Here is a 21,690-nt window from a genome sequence, read left to right as displayed (position 1 = left end):
AATTCGACCCACAACACTAACTTACTATAGCAAAAAGCCATCCCCTTTTACATTTGCATAATCTAATGCAACACATTTTAAAATTCTATTAGCCAAACACTCCCATTGGATTTGCATTAGCTAAACAACCTCATTTGCATTTGCATTAGCCAAACACATGGCGATTCAATCACTCGATTAAGAGAAAATGAGAGAAAATGGAAAGAGAAGAGAGAGGGAAAAGCCTACACAGAGAAAAGGGAGAGAGGAACGAGGAAGAGAGATTACCATTTGGGCTGGAAGACGACGGCAACGTAAACAATTGGCGAAGAGAAGGGGCTTACTAGTTGAAGAAGAGCTTGCGAGGTAGCTTGTGCTAGGGAGCTTTTGGGATAAAGAAAGGAAAGAATAAAGGAAATGAGCAGCTTTCAAGATGAAGAAAGAGAAAAGAACGAAGGAAAGAGAGTGGAAGGTAGATAAAATAATAAAATACACTTATGCAGTGTGAATAGCAACTCGCCAAATTTGGAGTGTCCAAGAATTACTGTAAATCAAGTGTTGAGCTTTAGATCATTGGCTAGTCCAATATGGAAGCTTTTTCTCACATCTAGCTCAAGTTTGAACTTGCATTAGCATTTGACTAGGCCATTACTAATGCTCTAAGGCATAGTATAGCTGAAGGTTGGTAATAAAAGCTTTTAACATGCTCAAAGTTTTGCATTTACACAGCTTCTTCTTTTCTTTTCTTTTTTTTTTTTTTTTTTTTTTTTTGGAGCCAGAGTCAAGTTGCCTCAATATTTTCACGTACATTGTCCATCTCCTTCAATCCAATACTAACCCTATTCTTCCAAATATTTAACCTTGCTCGTCATTCTTCCTAACCACAACTTTCATTATTGTATGAACGTAGTTTGTATTATTTGCAGCCATAGATAGATTTTGACGCATGACACATTGACACTCTTTATTTCAGACCATGCCATGTATGTTCACCAACAAGGTTAATTACTGCCAAAAGCCCTGTGTAACCTTTTCTCTCAGACCATCCCGAGACCTTATGTCTAGATTTTAGTGTAGAAAATGGAAGTATATGTCTCAAAAGAAAATTCATAACATGGCACAACAAGGTTTGCATAAGTTTTCCATTTTCATTGCTAAGGAATTAAAAGGAAACATCTGATGCCAAATGTTTGATACCAAAATAAACATATAATAGTTGCTATTCTGAAGTTTGACAAGGAGAGAGCTTTTATATGAATCTACAACTTCTAAAAGGCACCGAGTAGTTTTACTTGGACCATAAGGCATCTCAAACATCTGTTTGGCGAGCTTTTTCGTTTAGGTTTGGCATGCTTCCTTCCCATAATTCCATTAGCTCTTGCCTCATCCAAGAGATCACGATAATAGGTCTCAATGTAGAAGGTACCTACATTCACCGAAATGGGGGAAAATGTTTTAAGGTAGAGAGGCACAATGGTTCTTACTTGCCATAAAACTACTATACAACTAGATAAGGTAAGTGCCCTCAAAATTTGATACAGCTATGTTACTAGAGATGTTTTCATGGAAAAGGTTCATAAAATAAGAATAACCAGTTTTTTCCCCCTAGTGTCACAGTTTAAGATAAAAATATCGTACTTAATGCCAAAAAAATCAGATCTTATTGGAGAATCAAATCGTTTCCACCATTTACTAGCCATAAGAGCATACAATGGTCACCAAAAAAAATGTAATATTGACTTGATAATTTGAACCATGAAAGCTTACACCCCAAAGAAGCTTGTGAATGGTAACTTAGGTTTGTAGAATAAACCAATCAATGTATATCAACAACAGAGAAAAAGAATTTGTATTTATAATTTCATGATTGCATGAACGAGAAAACATCACAAAGATAGCAACACAAAAATTAAAGAGAAAAATTACCAGATAAAGAAGTGTAAGTTGAGGCGAGTGAGTCAAAACACCAGCAGCTAAAGCAGTTACCAGCCTGATCGCATACCCAACAAGGGCATACCATATGTATTTGTGCCCCTTCGAAGAATTTATGTCTAGAGATTTATTGAATCCTTGCTCTTTCGATGATCAAAGCAGAGAACTAAAGCCAAAAGCATGGAAGGAATAGCCTACGACAAGAACATTACCCAAAGAAAATATAAATATTCTAATATAAATATTCTTTTAAGATATTATCAGATACAGAACAATATACCTTGATACATCTGAGAGATATACTGAATAATGCCATACCTCTTGTATACAAACTCCAATTAGAGCAAAGCTTTTGGCTTTACATCAAAAGCATTTGTGCAAGATGTTCTTATATTCACTCCATATAATACATTCAATATGCGAAGAAAATTTAGAAAACAACTCACAGCTGGGCATTACTGTCACTTTTCAGGATAGCTTTGCCTTAGCGTTATCGATAGGTTGCCTTATTTTGGCAATCTAACCCATCATGACCATAGCAGGCAAGTTTTATGGAGCTTGAAACCATTTAGAAAATGATAGATAAATCCTAATCGGGGTTCATGATGGTTGGAATATGGATGGCAATTTTGGCCAAAAGGTCTTAATGGAGCATATTTTCCCCCATGCAATCAACAAACAAGATGAATCTACCTCTTTATTAAAATCCAACCAAGTTTCTTGATTGGGACAGGTGCTGACCGCCCACCAACATGAGTATCACACACACTCACACACACACACACACACACAAACACACATATTGATATGCATGACTTATTATTCAGGGTATGCTTCTAATGAGTGGCTGGAGGCAATTGTGGGAGGTTGAGCCACAGGCCTACTAGTGCCAACAGCAAGTCTGGGAGACAAGGGGTGTCAAGATCACACTAGGGAGGTGGCTGGGCCATGTCATGGAGGAGCACGAAGAGATGTTCCAGTCATTGATCCTGGATTTACAGGAGAACATCTCTTCCATATTAAATTGCAAGAAAATACTGACTGAAAGGTGATAATGATCATATGCAACAGAACTTCCAGATTTGGTAAAACCTACAGTAGCACAAATAGAAAGAAAAGATGACGTAGCATGTCACCTAGCCCAAGCATCATGAAGTCTGCAGCATTTCCTCCAGGAACCACTCCACCCAACAAATTCCTAGGGAAAACAATCTTCATAGGCAACTCCAGCTTCTTTGAAATCAATTGCAGCCCAGGAAGGCTCAAACTATTAGCAACTATATGGACAGGATTCGATGCTTGTTGCGTTGCCACTGAGACCATGACATTTGCCCCAAAAAACCTCTCAGAGAAGAAAACCTAGAATATGTCATATACAAATAAACAAACGAGAAGCATTGCACATATTTTGATGTTCGAGAGACGCACATGACTCACGAATGCAATACATATGGAGATGCCCAACAAATTATTTAATACCCAATGGCCAGAAACAAGCCAAGCGGCAACAACACCATAGCATGCCAGAAATAATAACCCTTGAATTCGTGTAAATGACTTTGAGCAGCAACGAGACACAAATGGGTCGGTTAAACCAAATTGCGACCTTATATATGCACCATAAGGATATAAGCAAAAGAAAGGGATGAAACAGAGGCAATGGCTGTAAATGCAGTAAGGAGTTGTGAGACAAAAGAGAACAGGTAGAACATCAAAAGCAAACTCAAGAGCTCATTATTGGGATCATTAGAGCTTGTGACCTATCTAATGTAATGGATGCTTCAGATAAGTTAAGGTTTCGCTCCATTTCCTTCTCATAATTAAGGGACCGAAATGCAGATCCAAATGATACAGTTACTGCAGTCACAATGAGCGTAATGGGTGGATCCAGCAAATATAAAAGTTCCCACAGAGGCTCCATAACTTACTTAACACTCAGTTCCTTCTAATTTATGATCTTCAACTTGTCAGTCTTGCATTAATAAATATCAATAGAGGAAGTTCACAATTATAATGTTTGAAACAAAAGTTGCATTGTGGGGAGATAACGACTTGATCAGAAAAATTGATGCAACTTGCAAAGCAATCATATCAAGGAAGTGTGTAAGAGTGCAACTAGTATAACTGGAAATAATAGCAGCTAAATCAACTAAAAAATAAGCTAAACCTAACTCATAGCTTAGTACGGCAATTGCCTGATAAAGCAAGAAATGAAAGAGTCATAAAACTTGAAACGTGATGAGTCTATGGGATTCCATTCTAGCAAGTACTTATGGATAAAAAAAAATAGACAAATTAAGAAAGAGAAAAATGGAGAAGCTAATGCAATGAGAAGTCCATTTTGGAATTTCCTATTATATCGTCTCTTTGATGAAACGTGAAGAAGAAAATATTAAAAATGGCTCTCAAACACTTGCCTGAGAACAACTCTCAAACATTTTCTATAATTTCAACCAAACATGTTTCCTCAAAAAAAACTTTCAAAAGTTTTTCCTCCATTTTCTCTCTCTTCTTCGTTTTAGAAGTGGAAAGCCAATTCACTAAATACATTCTAGACATGTGTCTTTTGGTTCAGCATGGAATGTATTAATCTCCAATGCCTTCTACTTTCCTTTGCCTACGTTTCCTCAGCAGCCCAAACAATCAAAACATTAAGCAACAAGAAATTCTACTCGTCTTAAACTACATCCAGCCCAAACATTTATACCTTCCATTTGATGGCCCATAAATAATAGAAATTCAAATAAGTTCTCAATTATTTCCTAAAAAACTACATTTGAGCTTAACATTCACTAATTCTTTAACATGAAACTAATACAGACAAAAAAGTAGAACTTTTTTATTTTGTTTGCACTTTGCTCAGCATCTAAACAAAGTGATAAGACCCAAAATGTAAAGCTTCTCAATTCCTTTCTCCGCTTTTTTCAATAACAAAATAGAGCATTGATACCAAAAAAACAACATGTAGGACTTCCAAAATAGATAAATAAAATCGGTGTATGCGCGCGATTACATATCTAGTGTCTACAAACTAAAGAAAACATGTACGTAATATGTACAACTGAAGATCTGAAGGAAGAATGGGTTGGAATTGAGAAACTAGGGTTCTGGGAGGTGATCGCTGAGGGGGATTTTGGGAGGACTAACCCTAGACTTCAGGAAGAGTATGAAAAACCTGCAATTGAGGTATTTCAAATGATCTTAATGAGTTCTATAACTTCTATTTTGAATTGTCATAGTCTTTGGACTCGAACAGTGTTTTATAATTTGTTGTGTGGTCCAGAGTCCAGACTCCAATTGTTTCAAATCATTACAGTTCTATCAACTTCTATTAGCATATTACGCATCATCAACAAACAACATTATATTTCCGTTTGGGTTTAGAAAATGAAATAATAAATGATTTCACTTAAAATATTTTATTAGATTTTTAAAGATAAAAAGTTAAAAAATTTTAGATATAAGCTCTACACTCTTATACACTATTCAAAAAAATAAAATTACATATATTTAAGTGGTGTGTAGGGTATGAGACTTCTATGTAGCACGACTCTAAAAAATTAGATAAAAATATTATAAAGTTACAAAACTATTTTAATATAAATTTTTAATATTATTTTTATTTTACAAATTGAAAAATAGTAATGTTACCCACCTCCATCATTTTATCTCCTCAAAGTTACCATTATTATAATTTAATTTTTTTATTCTTTTCCTTTCAAACAATTTTTAAACATATTTAAATATTTTAAAAAAATAAACAAATTCACTAGTAATCATTTCTACAATTAAGAAAATAAAATACATAAACCGTAAAAATAAAGAAATAAAACTAAAGAGTCATTTAACATTTTTATAAGGAAATATATCTTGTGTATCATGTTAGATTCTAAGAGAAAAGGTCAGTTTGTCTAGGCCCAATAGAGCTTGTGCAGGCCCAGTTCTGAACTGGATATGCAAGGGCTTGTACACCAATTGATGTTTTAGAAATTTGGCACGAATAGAAGCAATCAATAATTGGGATCATTTTTTCCTTTTAGAGCATTCACATCTAATTTCCTATAATTTTTCTTAAATTTTAGCTAAAAAATACAATTTCTAAAATTTTATCCTAAATTTATCTAATATTTCAAAACCCTCTCACATCTCATTTATTATATTTTCTCTATTCTATTAAAATAATATTTCTCTATACTCTCTTTATTATGTTTTTCTCTCACTTCCATTTACAATCTTAACTACTCAATCTTTTGTCTTTTTTCTTATGTTAAGCAATATCATCTTGTACATAAATTTTAAACACGAAACTGATTTTTCATCCCGGTACGAAAAATAATTTTGAAATTATTACAATTTTACAAATAATAAATATTGGCATTTTCTAATGTTATTTTATTTGTAACGGATAAATAAATAAAAAATTATCATTTTGCTGCCAGATCCAGCAGTGATCGAAATGATCTAAACTTTATGCACACTCGAAGGAAATAAATAGATAAATCTATTTTTTCACACGTTAAGATAAAATACACACTTCATAAACTGTGAATTCATTCTCAATAATTGAAATAGTTAACGAAAAGAGCTAAAATACATCCATAATATTTTCTCAATTCTATGTACAAGTACTACTATTGCCCATTCACACCAACTCCAAAACACAAATTTAATGTGTGAACAATAAAACTACATTATAATTACAACCACTGAAAATGCTCATACATCGAGCCCAAAAGTTTAATACAAAGCAAGCTATAAGATTGCTCAGAATTTTCCAAAATAATTTGCCAAAAGAAATATCCACGACATCGAAATTGCTATAATAAAACTAGTTTTCTTCAGTTTTCTCTTACGCCTCTCTGAATATGTTTCTAGTCGATGTCCACTGGTTTGAATGTTCATTGATCCTTGTATCTTATGAAATTTGGTTTTTAATCGGTTAATTGTCTTTTGGCCACATGCTGATATTTCTATACAGTAGAAAAACCTGCAAGCCTGCACAATTGACCAATACTGAAATATGTAAACACAACAGTATCAACACAAACCAGCAAATAAGACCACCAACAAATAAAAAATACCTCATAGTTTTGGCAACCGAAAAACCGACACCCCTCATTATCCTCAGTATGAGTAGTTCTTTGATATGCTTTAATACCACAATAACATACTGGGTATTCATTTAGACGATAGTTTGCTAAGCGTAAGATATTACTAGTGCTACTACTTAACCCAGGTATTGGGTAGTGTAGTCTTTTATTTTGCTTCAAGTTTGTACACAAACAATGAGCACAGTTCTTATCTTTATTACAAACTAAATTCGAAAGATTTTTACTACAATGCACAAAATCTTGATTAGGCAACAATGTCCTCAATGACTACAACAATTGGCTATCAATATTCATTGGTCATTCGAGTTACCTTGCCATAGAGTTTTTGCCCATTTCTATTGTCAACGCTTAACTTTATCTTGCAATATCCCCAAACATACCCAAATCATTAACCCATAGAAAGTGGCTTATGAAATTAATGGTATAAGAACAAGCAACATGCCCGGATGGCTGCAACAATCGGTTGCTTTTGTGATTGGTCGTCCGAGTTCCCTTACCATGGAGCATGTTACAAATTTCTCGTGTTCCCACTCAACTTTGTTATCATCACAGCTGAGGGAGATACATAACTAAAACCATACCAAACGAGAAAAGCATCCAAGGAAAATATACATTTTCTATCACAAACGAGAATGGTATCACATCACAACAAATTTCTCTAAAAAAATAGTAAATAATACAATCAAGCATAAATATCACACATCCGAGTTTCACAAAACATGTAGAGCAATAACAATATATCACAACATGGATATATCACATCTCCAAGTTTAACATCTCTAAATTGTTAAAAACTTTTCCAAAATATCACAGCATGGATATATCACAATTATGATATTTCACAGAAGTAAATAATCCAACCAAGCAAATAACAAAACAAAGAAAATGACAAAGTAATTCAACCAACTTATCTTAATAACAAACCAAAAAGCAATGACAAAGCAATACAACCGACATTCCTAAATAGGTAAACACGTAACACAAGCTTGAATAGCTGCAAAACGGTTACCTTTGTGAAAGTTTCACAAAAAATGACCATTTGGGTTACCTTACCAAATCGAGCTCGCCCCATTCACAAAAGTTGTGACTTTACACATTTATCATATTCAATTTAACCATCATCATAGCCTAACTACAGCCTAACCATTATCACAGTCTAACTACACATACAGCCCCAACGACAGCCTCATTGAAGTCAATAATTAAAGCTGTAAAGAACAAAGTAATGATAGTGAGAATAAGTAAATAAAGAATCAACAACAAGAACTAGAAAGCCAACAACTAGTGAAGCCAACCAACACAGGAATGAGAGAGTAAAACAAAGTGTCAGGTTGCCCAAACAGAATAGAAAGAAAGTGTTAGGTTGCCCAAATAGAAAACAAAGTGTTAGATTGTCCAAAACGAAGTGCAAGGTTGCCCAAGATTTTGTACTCTGGAAATAGAAAAAGTTACAAAACTTATTCATAGAAAAACATGACAAGCAAACATAACATATATCCAAACAGAAAACACTTTCATATGAAAATATTGATAGAATCATACATGTAGAGCTAGATTAAATAAACCCAAGAAATTTAATAAAACATGAATTTCAAAAGCAATTCCTCCAAAATGGCAAGCTCATTGATTTTAACTACTACAGTGAGCATCCTTAATTAGACATATAGTGAAATGGCAAGTTAGCTTGAATAAATTACACGACAATTAAATGGCAAGCTAAATTGAAACAAAGCACATTAGAGTTGCATGTGAAATTCTTCATATGAATCAAATGGCAAGCTAAATTCAATTAATGACATAAGTTTCACAAAACAAAAAGGAAATGAAGCAGTGAATCTGTATGGGTTGGTCACAGACAGTGAAACATAGGATTTGCTATGTCAAATTCTAGGCACACTGAAATGAAAAAGCTAGATTGAATAGCAAAAGGGTCACAATTTCATTAAACATATATCTAACAAGCAGTGAATCTATGTGGGTTGCTCACTGATAGTGAAATAAAGTACAAACATGTCAATAGAAAAGCACAATAAAATGGCAAAGCTAGATTGAATAGCAGAAGGAGGCATAAATTTTAGAAAACATAAATCAAACAAGCAGTGAGTTTGTATGGAATGCTCAGCCCTAATGAAACAAAGCAGCATGTCAACTCCATAGCACAATGAAATGGCAAAGATAGATTGAATAACAGAACACATAAATCTCAAAAAATAAAAATAAAAAAGAACCAAAATCTGTATGGATTCATCACTGACAGTAAAACAAAAGGGCATGTCAAATTCGCAACACACTAAAATAGCAAAGTTAGATTGAATAGCTTAACACATCAATTTCACAAAATACAAATCAAACAACCAAAATTTGGTCACTGCTTTTACGAATTTTCTTCCAAAACTTGTACAAAAATTACCATTATAGAAACTCTATAAAAGCATACATAGAAACCATTTTGGTCTAGTGGGCTAGAGTTTTCAAGATCAATCTCAACATTTAACAATGGAGTTAAAAAAACCCAAAATGGTACAGTAGAAATGAAATGGACAACAAAATTTCTCTCAAAGCTGACGGCATGAGAGACAGGGACTGTGTGTGCGAGTTTGTGAGAGATGAAACCAAAATCGTGAGGTTTTTGTGCTATTTATTCGAGAAAATTTTACCTATTTTATGAAAAATAGCAAAGGGGCTGCCGTGGATTGCAGAGTGCGAGAGAGACAATAATTGTTCAAGGCACGAGAGACATCAAAGCTGTGAGAGGGGAATAGAGAGAGGGACACTCGAAAATAATTTAAAATGGGAAATGTGATGTATAGTAGTTCTCTATAGATGGGGAACAATTGTAGCAAGCATAAACTCAAACCCTAAAATAGGAAATCAAATGGGAGGAGGAAGTGAGAGTTTCTCTCAAATAAATTGCCAAAATTTAGAGAATAAGTATGTATAGGGAGCTGGATGCTAGTGCTCTTAAAAAACTATATATTTTAGTAGCTAATTATCCATATCAACAATATGAATAATATATTTTTCATGCCAATTTATAAATAGAATGAAAATAAATTATATATTTTAATAATGAATTATATTTTTCAGCTCGACTATTCTTGAGACAAGCTGATGAGAGAGACGAAGATAAATGTTATTGACTACATTGGACCATTGGCTGCTAAAAGCGGAATTTTTCTTGGTGGACCAAAATTTAATTGCAAAAAGAGAAAGAGCATGATTGGAAAATTATAGTTATCTTATTTTAAACAAATATCACTCAAATATAAATATATTTTAATTTTAAATTTTTAAATTTTTCATCTAATAATTAATTATAAATTATAAATTTTCTAAACTTTCAAATAAAATATAAAAAATAATATTATTTTTTTAAAATTTCAAAATAAAAATTATCCTAATAATATTTAAATTTATAATATTTTTATTTTTTATTTTTTCGTTTTCTAAAATCTAATAAAACATCATAATTTAAATAAATTCGTTATTATTTAGAAAATTTTTATTTCATTTTATTCCTCGAGCATTTCCTAACGCGCCGGAGACTTGTTCGGTTAACGTGCAATTTGTAGCGACTTGATCTTTAGATGCATCAATAGACCCGAGCCCATCAATAGACCCCAACACGATGGAGACTTGTTCGGCTAAGGTGCAGTTTGTAGCAACTTATCTTTAAATGCATCAATAGACCCGACCCCATCAATAGACCCCAACACAATGGAGACTTGTACGGCTAAGGTGCAATTTGTAGTGACCTGATCTTTAGATGCATCGATAGACCCGACCATAAGAAACCATACTCACACACTAACATAGTGTCTACGTATGAATATGTATAATAGACATTATTACTTCCCATAAATAAGATTAATATAGCACTATTTTTTTAAAAAAAGTACACAATGTTGGATGGAAAATATTATAGCCATAAATAGATTATATAAAAATAATTTTATAAACTGACGTGTCTTGATATGATTTATTAAATTATAAAATTATTTTTATTATAAAATATATATAATAAATCATTTAATTTATAATTTTTTTTATGTAATTTTTTTTATGACGTTATCACTCCTCTATAAGGGAGACTATAGAGCTCGGACATAATCTCCCTACTCACGAGACAATAAAGCAAAAAGCTTATAAGCTTTTTTATTAGCGATTGATGTCAAGAAACGCGAGTTATGGATTATTAATATTTCCTTCATTTGTCTCTAATATTCGTATCTTTGGTGTCGCACGTTTTCGAGACTTTTTACCATTTGTGGAGTTGTGCGTGCTAGGTAGATATTTTTTATTTTTATTTTTATTTTTTCTTTGATGGATTTGTGCGTGCTAGGTAGATATAGGCTTATAGCCGATAAATACTACAGTAGCTGTACTGTTCGGCACGCACGCATGCACTTAATTCCGCCAGTCACGCACAGATTGGCCATGCAAGTTGTCAAAATTCAGGACCTACCAAAACTGGTTTCAACTTACTTATAAGTGGTTGATTAACAATCCAATAATAATGGACTTCAAACGTCTGCACCAACCCACATCACCACTACATAATGCTAATGCTATCAAGATGCTAGTGCTATCAAAATTTAGTTCTTTTTTTAAATAATTATTTTTCTTTTGGATTTTAAAAATTTCTCTAATTGAATAGTGAGATGAGATGAAATAAAAATTAAAAGTTAAATAAAATATTATTATAAAATATTTTTTAATATTATTATTATTTTTAATTTAAAAAAATTGAATTATTTATTATATTTTATATAAAAATTTAAAAAAATTATAATAATGAGATGAAATAAAATAAAATGTTTATCCGGCCTTAGTCTACCCAATTAAGTTGAATATGCTCAAATACAATCATTTTGTCTTCTTGTGAATTTGTCAAATAGCACATACAATCTCAGGGTAATCATTCTACAACATGTAGATGCCACTCAACTTGAAGTCGCCCATTTTCTTCAATTGTAGATTTTAAATTAAAATTTTGATGATGTGTTTTAACTATTCTTGATTCATCTAAATTATACCAACGAGTATATTACATTACAGTAACATAATTTATCACGATCCCTTTTTTAAAATTGAGAAATATATATATATATATATTTTTAATTTTAGGATGTTTCATCTTTAATCACATTTGTTTATATGATATATTTTAAGTCGTTGAAACTAATTATAATGTCACGTCAACAAATTTTAAGCTATACACTATATAATACACCATGTTCTTATATTGAGAAATGAAAGAATGTACTACACTTTCATTTCACTTTTATTTTATTAGGCATAATATATAAATACACGAGAAGGTAGTAAGTATTATTTTCACAAGTAAAATATGGTACGGAATGAGGGTGTCATAATCAGGTCAACAAACTATTGGAGAAAAGTCGCATGAGGCCAAATGCACATTGAAAGTTAAATGGAGCTTGTATTCATTTTGAAGAAAAAGTAATCTAGAATTATGGAAAACTCTCATTTACCTTGTTTGCATTCAAAACTCATCTCATTTTATAATTACAATTTTTTCAAATTCTCACACAAAATATAATAAACAATTTAACTTTTTCAAATCTCCAAATAATTTTTCTAAATTTTCACACAAAATATAATAAATAATTCAACTTTTATTTTACTATTCACAAACCATCTCAATCAATCTCAACCCATCTCTAAATCCAAACCACTCCTAAAGTCATTATTTTTCCAGCGGTATCATCATCTTCATCACCCACCATTGGTGGCGCTGTTGGTCCCATAGCCTAATCTAAGTCGACCATCTTTTATGTCTCTATAAGAGCATTAGTAGTGGCCTAATAAAAATTTGGTTAAAATTTGATTAGAAAATTAACTTTTATGAATTTAGCTAATCACTTTTCAACAATACCAAATAACAAACTTTTCAAATCTATTATTAAAATCATTCTTTTTTTTCAGTGGTATCATCATCTTCATCACCCACCATTGGTGGCGCTGTTGGTCCATAACCTAATCCAAGTCGACCATCTTTTATGTTTTTATAAGAGCAATATTAGTAGTGGCCCAATAAAAAATTAGTTAAAATTTGATTAGAAATTTCACTTTTATGAATTTAGTTAATAACTTTTCAACAACACCAAATAACAAACTCTTCAAATCTATTCTATTAAAATATTGATTATCTAGTCCGTTTCCACTATATATGATCCTCCAAACTCTAAAATTTCAACCAAGAGAATCTCAATGCAAAGCCAACCTGAAAAGTGGTAGACAGTAGAGGAAAATAAAAACTACAAAACCTACTTGATCTAATTTCACGATTCAGAAAAATTAGAAAATGTTGATTAATTTATTGAAATGTTAAAAATTGAAATCATGCAATCGGAAGAAATTGATATGACAATGAACATCAAGTAGCATAAGCTTACCGGAAAAAGGAACACTACAAGAAAACTGCTTATTTGCGATCAGTTAATTCTAGCGAAATGACTATTTACAATTAAAATTGGTTGCGAATAATCTTTTGATTACAATAAATTAGTCACAAAAGTCTATTTTTATTGTAGTGGAATAGAGATCTTTGAAAAAAGAACCGAAAAAGCTTTGAGAGACTACAACAACAATGGTCAATGTTTTATTTCTCCAGGTGTATCGTGCGATGAAGATAGAAGCATGAAGATTATTTTATGACCAAAATATTATTTGGCCAGCAATCTGGATTGGCTATATTTGGCCAATGAAAGGGGGTGACTAAAATTAAAATAGAATTATTGAGTTTGGTGTAGAAGATTTTTAAACAACCTAGTTATAATTTTGCCAAAATTTAACTTTGGCTCCACTACTACCCTAATGGCCATGATATTGCCTCCTTATTGAAAACTCCCTCTCTACTCCAATAAGACAAGCCACCACCTTACCATCGCATTGTCACATTGGCTAATCGCTTTCAAGCTGCAAGCTAGCGCTAGGTTATCCTAATTAATTTCATCATCATCTCTTCATCTTCTTCTTCTGAAATATACATACGTAAAAAGCACGCTTCTTTCCCACCTATCAAACACTCGGCTATCCTCTGGATCTCTCTCTATATATACAGATTCTTCGTTTCAACTTCCCCCACTTACTCCACTGCGCTCTGCATAAAAGCCTGGAGCGCGCATATATCCAAGATATACGTACTGCTCATACTTAATTTTCTAATTTATTCTTTCGAAGTTTCAATGGGAATCTGAGAAATCCGTGAAAGATGAATTTGAATATTGGATTCGTTGTGGTCGTGTTGGCTCTGCTCACGAGCGTGCCCCTGCGCATTAACGCGCAGGAGCGGCTCCTCGTGCCCATGACTGTTGTCCGGAACGCTTCCGCTCTCGGTGCTTGTAAGAAACTCAAAAGCTTTTACGCTCGATCTGTTCTCTAGATATTCAGTACTACCATTAAAAAGGTTTTCCGATGTCTTTGTTTGAATATTTATAACGAGTATATTTGTTCTTGGATATATTATTTGTGGAATAGTTTGCTTGGATGGGAGTTTGCCGGCGTATCATCTGCACAGGGGATTCGGAGCCGGAACAAACAACTGGCTTTTGCAGTTCGAGGTAATTTTTATTTTGCTCAAAAACATTATCATACCAGAAAAAAAAAGAAGCGTGGTTCTGTTGTCCAGAAAAGCCACCTCGGCAGTGGGGAAGGGTAGGCCTGGATCCTGTGTAATTGGTTTGGTAAAGGTTTGCCTTGACATCCAGTGAGAGAAGGTGGTTCTGGATGATTGGACGGGTCTTCCAAAAAAAGTACTACAGACGACAGACTTTTTGTGTGGCCTAGTGTTCTGTGCATGTCTCCGGCCAAGATGCAAGTTTTTTTTCCTTTTTTTTTACCATTGGCGATATTTAGGTGGTTTGCCGATGTGCGCATCGATCCGTATCGGTTACCACTTGAATTTGGTGTTGGAATATCAGTTATGTCACGCGTTAATCCCCTTCGTTCCTGTTTGTGAACATGGCCGGGACATGTGCGGACAAAAAGGACAAAAACAACGTACTCATTATACCACTGCTACGAGCAACATTAGCACGTGGATTCGTTAGTTTTCAAAAGAGGTGTCATGACTCATATTACGAAAACAATGAGTTGGATACAAATTTAGCCAGCTTTTGATTAAAATATAGTTAACGCAAATCTGTGTGATTATAACATGATTAACTGTCCGAAGTCAAAAGGGTTTTTTATTTTTTATTTACTTTTAACGGTGTGGCTTCCAGTGTCCATCACACTGGCCTGGGACTGGGAGCCCCACCACTGTCCAAAAACGAAGATGATTTTTCGTGTGTTTGTGGGGGGGACTATATACAGAGGTGGGGGGGTGTTGGAAGCTTTGATCCGAAGAAATTGTACTTAAAGGAGGGGTCCCGTGCGAGGGTATCCATCCATCCATTCCATTATTGGGGGGTTTTATTGTTCATTCATAGTGACAGATCACGCTCTTTTGTCTGCAGGGTGGTGGGTGGTGCAATGATTTAGCGTCGTGCTTTGAGAGAGCCAATACACGCAGAGGATCAACGCGTCTCATGACCAAGTTTGAAGTCTTTTCTGGAATTCTAAGTAACAACGCTTCTTTTAATCCAGGCATGTCGCTTCATTTCTCTGTCTGTCCCGAAATTTTTTTGCTTATTTGAATGATAATCAAATAAATAGGAACATTAACCTGATGAAAAAGAACAAAAATTTCTTATCAACCCACTGATACATAACAATTACGTGTAATCAATTATTTACTAAAAGTATGCATTAAAGTAAGAAACGAATATATATATATATATATATATATATTTGATATTTCTCCATCGAAGTTCGCTTTAAACTGTCCAATTCACGTGATGAGCATCTTTGACGGCCCTGATTGCTTTATAAGTAAAGCCAAGTTAGGGCCAGCATCACTGATATAAATGTCCCTCTTTACCTGATGTCACGCTGGATGTTTTTTCTAAAATTTTCCAGACATAAATGTCCTCAACACTGGTGTCTTGGATTGCGAAGCCAGCGTCTCTGGATCTTTGTAAAAGAAGGATAAATCGGGGAATTCCACTAAAGTTCCATGGCAATTGGCATTGATTGTCCATGTTGAACATGGTCACATTCTCTATTGTCTCACTCACGAAATTAATATATGACACCTTGGGTAATAGCTATTTTGCCCACATCTGTCTCGAGACTGAATTCCCCTCCAGCCTAACAGGCTTTGCAGATTTTGTCCGCTGTCTGTGGACTCGTGACAGTTGACATACATAAAACGACGAAGACAATCTTGTCTTTGTACAAAATATTGTATTTGTGCTCGATCCAGTTTAGAAAAGCTAAGGTATTAGTTTACATCGTTGATAGTCTCTGTTCATAAACACATTTTATGGGACATGTCTATCTGGTATTTAATCCATTTTCAGTCTATTAGTTGTGTTCTTTCATTCTTTGGTGGTGTCAAATTGTCAATACCTCTTTGTAAAATCATTTGAAGCCCCATATGTCTCTAGATTTTAGTATTTCTCTTGAAGACAATTGCCGTCACTTGTCTTGATTAGAGAAATAATCATTATATACTAAATGTGGACCAGATTTTTACAACTGGAACCGTGTGAAGCTTAGATATTGCGATGGAGCCTCATTTGCTGGAGATGCCGAGTTTGACAATGGGGTAATTCCAGAAATAAAACATTTCCTCCCACTTTTACGATGGAGCCTTCTTAATTTCCTTTTTGTGTGTGTGTGTGTGTTGCTTTGCTGTAAAAGCTCATGCATTGTTTTGAATTAAGTGATTAACTTCACTCCTTTTTTTGTGAAAAACAAATGACAGACGTCATTGCTTTATTTCAGAGGGCAAAAAATTTGGGAAGCAATCATTCATGACCTTCTACCAAAAGGTTTGGGGGGTGCGCGTAAGGTAAACTCAAATTTCTCCTGCTGCTATGTTAAGTTGCATAACTCTAATCACTTTATCTCTGCAAGCTTCATGTGCCTACATGAGCAGCAATGAGGTTTATCCACATTCAAACGACTATTCAACGGATTACTTGACATATGATACGGATAAATTCATATGCTTAACTTATCTCATAAAATTGGTTCTACAAGAGATGATTGTTCATTCCTTATAAACATGTCCAAGACCTTGTCCACAGGCAATATGAGATTATTCCTCAACACCCTTCCTCACGTGCAGGCCAGTATTTTTTTTTCTGATCCTTGTCCCAGGATAAATAATGTGGGCCTCCATTCGTCCTATGACAGACTCTGATACCATGAAGAAATTCATGAGCCTAACTCATCTCATAAAACCGGTTCTATAAGAGAGAATTATTTATTCTTTATAAACATACCCAAGACCTTGTTCACATGCAATATGAGATTATTTCTCAACATGATAATTGACCCAGGTTTGACTCCCTTTTTTTAAAGGCTTTGCTTTCAGGTTGCTCAGCTGGAGGTTTAGCATCCTTTTTGCATTGTCAAAACTTCACCAATTACTTACCAGAGAATGCCAGTGTGAAGTGCTTAAGCGATGCTGGATTTTTTCTTGATAAGTAAGTTTGCTCTTTGTTAAACCAAGCTAGACTGCAATCTTGCCTTCTATTTTTATCCTTTACTGGACGCAAGTTACATTTTTTTTTCCTATCCTTTTCTACAGAAGAGACATAAGTTTGAACTACACCATGAGGTCCTTCTACAAAAATCTTGTTTCGCTACAGGTACTACTGTGATTCTATATGTGATAAGAAGAATAAATTTCCATTCTGATTATAATTTCTGTATTCTTAATATATAATCACTTATGAGAGGTGTGTGTGGCTGCATCTATGACAGGGGGTGGAACAGAATCTTGAGAAAAACTGCACTAGTTCCCTCAAATTGCCTTATCTGGTATGGTCCTTGCAGAAGTCCATAATTTTCAGCCTCTCGTATCCTGGCTTCTATAAATGGCATGGTCCTGACATCTATCCTGTTATCATGCAGTGCTTCTTCCCACAGTATGCATTGAAATACATAACCACGCCATTTTTTATCTTGAACTCGGCTTATGATGTATTCCAAGTAAAAAAAAATTCTTCTGCCATAATTGATTTTAGTATCCGTTTTGTGCTTCTAGTGGATTTATAATGAGCAATGAGTAAAAGTTTTAACTTTTTACAGTTTCATCATATATTGGTGCCACCTTCTTCTGATTTGCATGGACACTGGAATCATTGCAAGCTGAATCCAGCTGCATGTGATGAAAACCAGATAGAGACATTGCAAGGTTATTCTCCAATTCACACTTTGACAATTATAATACATACATGGTTAAGTAGCATCAAATCTTCAGGCATTGCATATATTACTTTCACTAGTGTTCTTGCTGACTCACTTGTTGAATCCCCCGCCTGCGTTCCGCATTTAGGTTTCAGGCGTGATATGCTTTTAACATTGAGAGTATTCTTCAAATATTCAAGAAGAGGAGGGATGTTCATAAATTCATGCTTTGCTCATTGCCAGAGTGAGTCACAAGACACATGGTTTGGAGATGACTCACCGAGAATTCAAAACAAGGTACCTTTTATTTATTTTTTAAATGATACTTAACTTGCACTGTGCCTGTTATAATATGAACCGCTGTACGCTGTAGGAATTTAGTTTCATCTCTTATGATGCTTGTTTTTATCTCACTCTCAATTTGTTCTTAAGTAAGCTAAAAAATGTGTGTAATCCAGTCAGTGGATCAGACCATGTTCTGTTTACCAAGCATGTGGATCAACAAACAAGGTTTTGTTTTCCATTCGACTTCAATAAGTACTTGTCATAAAATCCATGTACAACTGTGTGCCAATCGAACCATATAAGTGGAGAATGCTAAAATCCAAGAATGTTACGTGATAAATCTACCTCTGCATGTTCAAACCTGATTTGGGGAATGGACTGATGGAATCAACAGGCAACTTTTTTACTCTTGAATTAGGCTTGGATACGACAGTCTGATTTGAATTCTTTTAAGTAGGAAGGTTCAGTAGTATGTGTTGCTTTGGTCACTATCATTGCATAACAGCCTACATGCGTTCAGTTGAAATGATCAACAGCACTTGAGTTAACATATTTTGTAACTGATTGATGCAACAACAATTTTGAGGATCCATATTGCATAGGTTTTTAGGCTTAGAGAATCTTAGCTATTTGCATTGTTATTAAAATCAAGAATTATGTTTGCCAGACCATTGCAGAAGCGGTTGGTGATTGGTACTTCAGCAGAAGGGTGACCAAAGAGATTGATTGTGCATATCCATGCGACAGGACCTGCCACAACCTTATACCGTAGTTTCAGGTGATGTCCTTATGAATTCAAATATATTCTATGGCCTTGTTTTGGAGGCATGGTAGTCACATTTGCATTAATCTGACCCTTGGTAGTCATATCTCAGGTACCATATAAAGATTCAAAGGTTAGGAGGAATGATAAAGTTGTTTTCACAGGCTTCTCTAGTTCTCAAAAATGAAGCCGTTAGTAGCTTTTGAAGATATTAAGGGACAAGGGGAGGGACCATTCATACAACAATGATGATTATAGCATCTCTACAAAAAGAAAACTAGAAAATATTTCAGGTGTTAAAACATTTTTTTTCATTCAATTGATCAATAGAATACACTGATTCTTCTCCAGACTCGCAGAAACTAAAAGGACTATATTGGTTATTGGCAAAGACAGATTGCATACAAGATTGAATTTGTACAACTGATTGCAGTGTGATTCTATAATGGTTTTTGTATCATTTAGGCTATGAAAGTGTAATGTACTTGGATAATTAAGCAATGATTCTTTCTAGTTGATCATGGCATGCATGCATGTAAGACTGTAGCCTTCAATGACGAATGTACGGACCCAATAACCAAAAAAAAAAAAAAAAAACACGACATCGTACCCAAAAAACAATGTTGTGTGCTCGTCTTCATTGTCTTCAGATTATACTCAATTCATTTTCCTTCACATTTTCGTGAGAGAAAACAATAAAAAATCATTAATCTCTACAGATATTTGTCATGTCTCAAATCAAAAAGGCCAAAACCAAGTTCCTATTCTTAATATATGTTTAAGAGAACTTAATAATAAATGGTCGGGAACAATTCATTTCGATTAGTGAAATTCATATATATATATATATATATATATATAAATGCTAGTATGCCTCATCATTCTGTCCTCTCATTTGGATCGCTCATATATTTATTTATTTAATAGTTAAGGAAGTAGCTATTAGTGTATTGATTTTTTTTTTTAGAATATTTAAACATGTTTAAAAAATATTTTTAAAAAATGTAATAAAAAAAAGTACAAATTGTACTAGGCGGCATAGAAAGCGGTTATGCCCAGGCTGCATAATAGACTTTTTTTCTCATCTTGATTTTAACTTCTATAGGATTTAACTACAAAAATACTCGTTTTCCTCCAAATTCTGAAATTTTAGTCATACATCATGGTATCTAAGAGCATTGGCAATAGCCTAGCCATTTTCCAAAACCCTCGTTTCATCTATTTTTTTTTCTTTTTCTCGAAACTGTCTTCGCTCCTTTCATCTCTGCAAGAGATTTTCCTCCAGCCCTATTCTTCCCCAGCCCGCAACGTCGCCTTCTCTCTAGCGGTCGCATTCTCTAGCCAAAAGTCGTCGTCTTCAACAGTTATTTTCTCTTCCTCGATCTTCTCTCTCTCCTCTGTGTATTCTGTCTTCACCCATTTTTTATTCAACCCGCAACCCTTTCTTCTTTAACCCGCAAGAGATTTTCCTTCTGCCCCATTCTTCCCCAGCCTGCAGTGTCCCCTTCTCTCTAGCGGTCGCATTCTCGGCTGGCTCCACAAATCGTCCAGAAGGCACTACCCACGAATCGGCTTCACTCTACCCTATACAACATCTACCACTAGAAATCTAGTTGTGCGATTTGGGTAAATGCTTTGTTAATTTTTTTTTTCTTTTGACGATAAAATGGTATGGTGGATTTATGGTGTATCCACAGATTTGCTTGGTATTTGATTGGGTTCCATGATCTGAAATTTGTGATTTCATCTGTCATTGATTCTCTGTTTTGATATTTGCTTGGTATTTGCTTGGTGTATCCACGGATTTGCTTGGTATTTGATTGCGTATTGATTCTCTACCATTTCTGTTTTGGCATATTGTTTGTTGATTTTGGCATATCTACAAGTCTGCGAGGGTAAAATTTGCTGATGAAGTACCTTTATTGATGTTGTTGTTTCGGTTTGTTGGGGATTGCTAGGAAATGAAAGATACTTAGAATTTGTTTCTTTGAATTTGTTGTTGTTTCGGTTTATGGAACAACAACAAATTATATGAAGTGTTGAAAAATAATAATTTTATTTATTAATAAAATTATTAATTAATATATGAAGTATATTTGTAAAATATTTAAAAAAAATTATATATTGTTAAAATATATAATATTTATTATTATTATTTAGACTTTAAAATAGCTAGTCTAATGTGGACTCATTTAACTACAAGTGTATTTTATGACTAAAATCTAATATTTTAGTTAAAATTTAGACTTGATACGTCATTGCCCATGCTCTAAGTATCTTCTTATGGGAGGCGGAAAATAAACATCCTAGCAAATAGAAGAAGTGTTTACATATCATGACAAAAATAGACCT

The 21,690-nt window shown here is 34.0% G+C and overlaps 1 protein-coding gene and 1 pseudogene across 1 annotated transcript; one reads left to right on the top strand and one right to left on the bottom strand.

The window, feature by feature from the left end:
• Positions 1-1,201: 1,201 nt before the first annotated feature.
• LOC121250915 lies at positions 1,202-3,832 on the bottom strand (annotated as a pseudogene).
• A 10,082-nt stretch (positions 3,833-13,914) lies between these two features.
• LOC121250696 (pectin acetylesterase 9) lies at positions 13,915-19,854 on the top strand. The gene is made up of 13 exons (XM_041149881.1): positions 13,915-14,389; positions 14,526-14,608; positions 15,506-15,635; positions 16,619-16,698; positions 16,858-16,944; positions 17,460-17,584; positions 17,689-17,749; positions 17,865-17,921; positions 18,015-18,092; positions 18,192-18,297; positions 18,439-18,587; positions 19,243-19,353; positions 19,451-19,854. The coding sequence occupies exons 1-12, from the start codon at positions 14,260-14,262 to the stop codon at positions 19,345-19,347; spliced, it is 1,191 nt and encodes a 396-aa protein (XP_041005815.1). The 5' UTR covers positions 13,915-14,259; the 3' UTR covers positions 19,348-19,353; positions 19,451-19,854.
• The last annotated feature ends 1,836 nt before the right edge of the window (positions 19,855-21,690 follow it).

The sequence above is a fragment of the Juglans microcarpa x Juglans regia genome, chromosome 2D, assembly GCF_004785595.1.
Source record: "Juglans microcarpa x Juglans regia isolate MS1-56 chromosome 2D, Jm3101_v1.0, whole genome shotgun sequence".
Lineage (NCBI taxonomy): Eukaryota > Viridiplantae > Streptophyta > Magnoliopsida > Fagales > Juglandaceae > Juglans > Juglans microcarpa x Juglans regia.
This window is presented reverse-complemented; position numbering and strand designations above follow the sequence as displayed.

Coding starts and splice junctions, on each gene's coding strand:
- LOC121250696 (XM_041149881.1), top strand. CDS start 14,260: ATGAATTTGAATATTGGATTCGTTGTGGTCGTGTTGGCTCTGCTCACG. Junction 17,922..18,014: donor CCCTCAAATTGCCTTATCTG/GTATGGTCCTTG, acceptor GTTATCATGCAG/TGCTTCTTCCCACAGTATGC. Junction 18,588..19,242: donor CACCGAGAATTCAAAACAAG/GTACCTTTTATT, acceptor TATGTTTGCCAG/ACCATTGCAGAAGCGGTTGG.